This window comes from Sciurus vulgaris (genome assembly GCF_902686455.1).
Source record: "Sciurus vulgaris genome assembly, chromosome: 5".
Lineage (NCBI taxonomy): Eukaryota > Metazoa > Chordata > Mammalia > Rodentia > Sciuridae > Sciurus > Sciurus vulgaris.
The window spans coordinates 175,774,545-175,780,544 of NC_136465.1; the positions used below are offsets into that span (position 1 = coordinate 175,774,545).

The 6,000-nt window shown below is 63.1% G+C and overlaps 1 protein-coding gene across 4 annotated transcripts in view; it reads left to right on the forward strand.

Annotated features, from left to right (window-relative positions):
• Nucleotides 1-5,971, forward strand: part of MPPED1 (metallophosphoesterase domain containing 1) — a 67,806-nt gene extending 61,835 nt beyond the window's left edge. For all 4 annotated transcript variants that reach the window (XM_079143321.1, XM_079143319.1, XM_079143318.1 and 1 more), the window contains 2 exons: nucleotides 2,030-2,143; nucleotides 3,557-5,971. In XM_079143321.1, the coding sequence (XP_078999447.1) occupies nucleotides 2,030-2,143; nucleotides 3,557-3,595 (153 nt within the window). In that variant the 3' untranslated portion in view covers nucleotides 3,596-5,971. The remainder of the gene's footprint in view (nucleotides 1-2,029; nucleotides 2,144-3,556) is intronic.
• Nucleotides 5,972-6,000: the final 29 nt, after the last annotated feature.

Below are 6,000 nucleotides of genomic sequence, written 5' to 3' on the forward strand. Positions count from 1 at the left end.
AGCCCAGGGTCCCTCTTACCTCCCGAGTGCCTGCCATTTGCCAAGGCTTGACAGTGCCACCCACGGGGAGCTCAGAATCATCTGCCCACTTCATGCTGGACAAACTGGAGCTCAGGCCCCCGCTGTCGAGACCCAAGTCCTCAGAGCTGAGTGTGCCAGGCCCCCGCGTGGCTCCATCCAGGCCCCTGCCCATCAGAAACCCGTGACCCTGCTCCCTCACTGCCACCCATCCCGTGTCCCCAGGGCTGTGGATTCCACCCTCCATGACCCTCCTCTCTGCCCCTGCCACCACCTTGTCCAGGCTGAGGCCCCCACTCGCCTGCTAACCACTTCCCGGGCCCCCGCTGACTTCCCACGTGGGACCCACATGCTGTCCATCGTGTCCCCACTCCTCCCCAACCTCCCACCACTGCTGGACCTCCCCCCTCGCCCTCACCGTGACCATCATGCCTCAGTGGTCCCCAGGCTCCACCCTTGCCGCCTCTGGTCCTCTCCTCATATCCGTACGAGAGCCTTCTCTGTATCATCAGTTACGCCATGCCGTCCCTCTAGAACCTTCTGTGACTCCCTCAGTCCTTAGAGTGAAGTTCAGATCCCCAGCATTCTGGCTCAGGGCAGCCTCCGCTCCCCCAGCTGCCGCCCAGAGCCTGCGGCCACTCCCCACGCTCGGGGCTGAGTGCTGTGCCAGATGATGCTGCACCAGGGTTGGTGTCACGCAGTGCCCCCTGGAGGGGCCCGTGGGCTGTAGCGCAGAAACTCGAGGCTTCCAGAAGAGAAAACAGAGTTGGTCTGGTCAGGGGAGGGAGGAGTGGCCGGGAGGGCGGTTCAGAGGACGGCCCCCGCAGTGTGGCCACCCCAGCTGAGCACCCAGCCGAACCTGCTCAGGAGGTGGCCCTACCACCTGCCGCCACCGCCTGCCAGCTCCCGGCGCCGCCCTCCCCCAGATGGTGAAAGGGGACGTCCTCATCCCATCTACCGAAGGAAGCCAGAGGCCCAGGACTCGGGCTGAGACCAGGTTCCCGTCCCCAGACCCTCCTGATCCCAGGCCAATCCCTTCCACATCCCAAATCCTCTGTCATCTGGGCCAGGCTCTGGGCCAAGGGCCCTCCCTCCGCCTCCCTCCCTCCCTCCCTCCCCCTCCCTCCCCCTCCCTCCCTCTTTCTTCCCTGTCTCCCCTCCCCTCCCTCTTCCTGCCTCCAAAGGCAGCCTCTCTGGACCTCCTGCCCTCTGGGAGCCCCACCCTGGCCACACGCTTGCCAGAAACCTGTGTGCCAGGCCTCCTGGGAGCTGCCCGCCCTCACGTCCTGGCTGCATGAATGCCAGGGTCCGAGAGGCTGGAGACCCCTCCTGGCACATGCAGGGCTGAGATGGGCCCAGCCCTAGGCAGGTGGGATCCCAGTGCCCAGTACAGCACTTACAATTGTTGGATGAAAAGGTACAAAGAGGTGAATTTGCTTGTCCAAGGTCACACAGCCAGTGGGCCGCAGAGCCCGAAAGTCAGCCCCTGGGTCTGCTTCCCGCCCATATCTGACTCTTCGTCTGCCTGTTTCACCTCTAGTCAGTGCCCGCCTCCGGGGAAGCTCGCCCACCCCTGGCTGGCACTTGCAGCAAGGGGCTATTTGCCCACTGAACAGGCCGAGAGGAACCTGCCTGTTTGTTCGGAGTCATCATTATCTTCGTTTGTGTAGCCATGTGCGGATGATCAGCAGCTGCCATATGGGTCGGCTCCGGGAGGCTGGCGGAGGCTGGGAGCGGAGAGGCACGGGCCCGGCCACGTGAGCCGCTGGGTGGCTGAGGAAGTTTGTCGCCCTGATTCCGTGGTGCTGGCTGAGGGTCTGCCATGGAAGCCTTGCTCCCGGCTCTGCCCGGCCGCCGGCCACCTTCGGGCCTCAGCGTGCTGCTCTCTGCAGTGGCGCCCACCCATGAGGCCCCTGGAGCAGAGGCCTGGGGGCTGGGCTTGCCGGGCGGGAGCTCAGCCCAGGCCCAGCCCCAGTGGCTCCCGCCCATCACTGCCCCCTGTCTCCCGCAGGCTTCCTGGACTGGGTCCCCCAGAAGATGCAGCGGGTGGGCTGCGTGGAGCTGCTCAACACGGTGCAGAGGCGTGTCCAGCCGCGGCTGCACGTCTTCGGTCACATCCACGAAGGTCAGCACCGGGAGGGGCGGGACCTCACTGCTGGGGCCCTCGCTGGCCCTTCAGAGGGGCTGCCGCCCTCCCTGTAGCCCCCACTTCCTCAGCCGGGAGGGCAGGAGCTGCCATCGGCTGCCGGGGACGTTTAATAATGGGAGAGGAGGGTGCCGTTCTCCGGGCCCCAGGAAGGCCAGGGCTTTCCTGAGGAGGGAACACCGGCTGTGACGGACAGGCCATGCTGAGTCCCCCAAGGCGGCGCCTGTCTTGTCCCTCACATCCCCAGGGCCTGGCATGCAGTAGGTGCTTAATGAATGTGGAGGACAGCCTGCCTGCCCGAGAGGTGCAAGGGCCTGGAGAACCCCTGACCTCTCTACACCCGCACTGGCATGGTGTTCAGGCTTGTGTGCTGGGGTGCGGGAGCCCCATCCTGGGGCCGTGGGGACGTCCACTTCACATGTGGGGAGCAGGAGCATGGCTGTTGACCAGTGGGACTTCAGCTCCCGGGCTGAGTGCCCACGCCTGGCACGGCCTGGCCTTCCCCAGGCCTCAGGCATCCTTCTGCTGCCCCTTCTAGACGTTTGTCCTGCCTGTCTGAGGCCGTCCCCGTCCGCAGGAAGCAGGTGGGGGTGGGCTTCCCACAGGCTGTGGACCTGTTGGAGCGGGACCCGGCCTCCACCCGAGCCTGGCCCACGCCAGGTCATTTTCCAGCTCAGAGCCAGCAAGCCTCAGACTGCCCCCCGAGGGCCTCTGCGGAGTTCTCAGGAGGCTGGCGTGGACAGACCACGCCTGGCCCTGGGCGCTCTTGGGCTTGGGGGCAGGACCAGCCATCCAAGGCCGATTCCAGAGCTCCAGTCGGCGAATGTGCCATGGGGTGACAAGACTCTGGCGTCAGACCTGGGTTGCCTGGGACCCAAACCACGTCCTGCACCACCATGTGGGCAAAACGGGGTCCCAGAACAGGCAACCTGGCAGAGCTGGACGTCCCTCCTGGCTTGGTGGCCCTCTGAGCTGCAGGACAAGGGGGTTCTATGGGCAGAGCTGGGGACGGAGGGCGGATGGGGAGGAGGGCACTATGCCTGTGATGGCGATGTGACGACAGGAAGTGCGGCTGGTGATGAGACGGTGGAGATGGTGGTGACCGTGACCATAAAGGCAGGGTGTTGGTGGTGACGTGGTGAGGCTGTGGTGGTGGCAGGGGCGGGGACCGTGGCGAGGGTGCTGGGGGCCCAGGCGTGCTCTCGCTCAGCTCAGCGCTGTGCTGCACCATGGCACCACCCCTTCCCTGCGGCGGGCTTGGCAGCGCCTTCCTTTTGGGGAGGAAGAGCCTGCGCCCCAGAGGCAGTGGCTTCGCCCAGCTGCTCAGCCCCGGCTGGCGCCCGCCCACGCCCTCCCCGGGGCGCGGGCTGATGGGCGGTGCTTGCCTTCCAGGGTACGGCGTCATGGCGGATGGGACGACCACCTACGTGAACGCGTCCGTGTGCACTGTGAACTACCAGCCCGTGAACCCGCCCATAGTCATCGACCTCCCCACGCCCCGGAGCTCCTGACTGCGCCCCGCACCCCCTCTGCCTGCCGCAGCAGCCTTGCGCGCCTGGCCAGCTCGGTCCCCAGCCGCGTGCCCTTCCGCCAGAGCAGCCCGATCACTCATCTGGCCATGGGGACCAGCCTTGCCCGGGGTCCAGGCCTTGGAATAGAGGAAATCACTGACTGTCACCTCTGCCACCTGCAGCCAGGACTGCGCGGCCACCAGCGGTGCTGGCCCTACTCCCTTCTGCCTGTACCTCCCTGGACGCCTGGTTGAGGGACCAGCTTGGGAAATGACTGGATCGTCCTTTGGCCCAGCTGACGCCCTCCTCCCAGGTTTAGGAAGCCACTGCTCTTGGGAGGTTCTGGAAGTTCTCGCACAAAGTGTTCCTCTGCTTGAGGGTCCGTGGGGCTGGGGCCCCAGGGTGGGTGGGCGGGAGGTTTTGTAGCCTGTGTGCGGACAGCCCTTCTTCTGCAGGGCTGGGAGTTGCCGGCTGGTGGCCGAGGCTCCGAGGAGTGCTCAGGGACCTCTCAGGAATTTGGAGCACACCTCGGGAGGCCGGCGGTGACCTTGCTTCTGCCCCTCCTCCTCTTTTTTGCTGACTTGAACTAGAGCCTGAGCGTCCCAGGCGTTTGCCTAGAGCCTGGATTTTGGGGTTGGTGAGTGCCCAGGAGCCCGGTGGAGGGGCCCCTTGGTGGTGGGATGATGCTTGGTCCCAGGGGGATTTCCTGTCTGCGGAACACAGCAGCAGGAGACTCTGCAGGCCAGGCTGTGGCACCTCCCGGGCGCCTGCTCGTGCCCCTTCCAGCGCGCACGCACCGATTCAGTGCCGTGTGCTGTGTCCCTCACTGCAGCTCTGCAGTGGTCGCATCCTGCGGAGCGAGTCTCCGCAGCACCGGGGCTCTGTGTGGCTGGCCCGTGGCCGAGGACCCCCAGAGTGCTCAAGTCCTCCCTACCGGCACCAGCGGCCCATTAGGGACATGGCGCCTGGGCCGAGTGGGCCCTGGGCTCCGCAGCTGCACTGGGACAGCCGCCCCTCTTTGATCTGGGACGGGGCGTGTAGGGATGGGCCACGGGAGAGGGACCGCGGGCTGGGGAGGGGAGCAGGTCTGGCAGCTGGAGGGTCTTTATTTACAGTGTGGCTATTTCGTCTATTACGGGGTATGTCTTACATTCTTTTTGATTTTTAGGATTACATTAAAATCTGTCCTGATTACTGATTTTTTTCTAGTGCTGAGGATTGAACCAGGGGCTCCACCCTGCATCCCAGTTGTTTCAGTTTTTATTTTGAGACAGGATCTAGCTAAGTTTCCCAGTCTGCCCTTGAACTTGATGATCTCCCGCCTCGGCCTCCCGAGTCGCTGGGATCACAGGCGTAGCCTCTGCACCAGCTCATTCCCTGGGGTTTGCTCCCCTTCACGTACTGGGGCTAAGTGGAGGGCCTGGCTCCCCGGCCCTGGTCCCAGCCTGGGAACCAGATTCCCACGAGCCCTTTTGCAGATACAAGCTCATTTCATCCTCAGATGGTCCTGTGAGGTTTGCTTGTGGTTCCCAGTTAGAGATGAGGCAATTGAGGCCAGAGAGGCGACGTAACTTGCCTGAAGGCACACAGCACAAAGGGGTAGAGGCAGGATCTGAACCCTGCTCTCTGGCTCCACAGCCCTCACTTCACCACCCCCGAAGCCCCCTCCCCTTCAGAGCAGTGCATGGTCCAAGGCTCTGTTTTGTTTTGGGAGGGTCCTGTTGAAAACCAGCTCTGGTTCATTTCCCACTGAGAGCCCCTCGAACTTCGAGGAATCCTGATCTCTGAGCCCAGTGTCCCCGCATCCCCACGTCCTGGAGGCTGTGCGTCCTCTGACTTGTGAGCCGGGCTCACTGCAGGGCAGGCTGCGTTCCCAGGAGCCTGGCAGGCCGTGTTGGCTGGTGGCCGTGCTGTGGGCCGCGGGGCTGCAGGACTCCGTGTGGCTGCGGTGTTTGCTGGTGGCTAGGGGTGTTTACAAGGTCTCTTGGTGCCTCCGGTGTGTGGCGTGTGCGGGTAGGAAAACACGAGGCCCTTTCCATGTCACCTCTGCTCAGTTTCTATGCGGACCAAGAACTATAAACTTAAAAAAATGTTTTTCCTAACGTTATCTTCAGAATATGGTGTATTTTTATGTGGAAAAGAAAAGTTATGACGGCAGCTGTTCCTTTAAGAGAAAATTCATTCAACTCCTCGCAGGATGACGGTGACGTGTGCTCCTCAGTCATTTTGGCATAGCTCGATTGTGGCTGTGATTTTTTTTTTGTCAAGCATGTCCGACAATAAAGTCTTTGTAAAAAGAAAAGCAAAATAGGCCAGGTGCGTTTC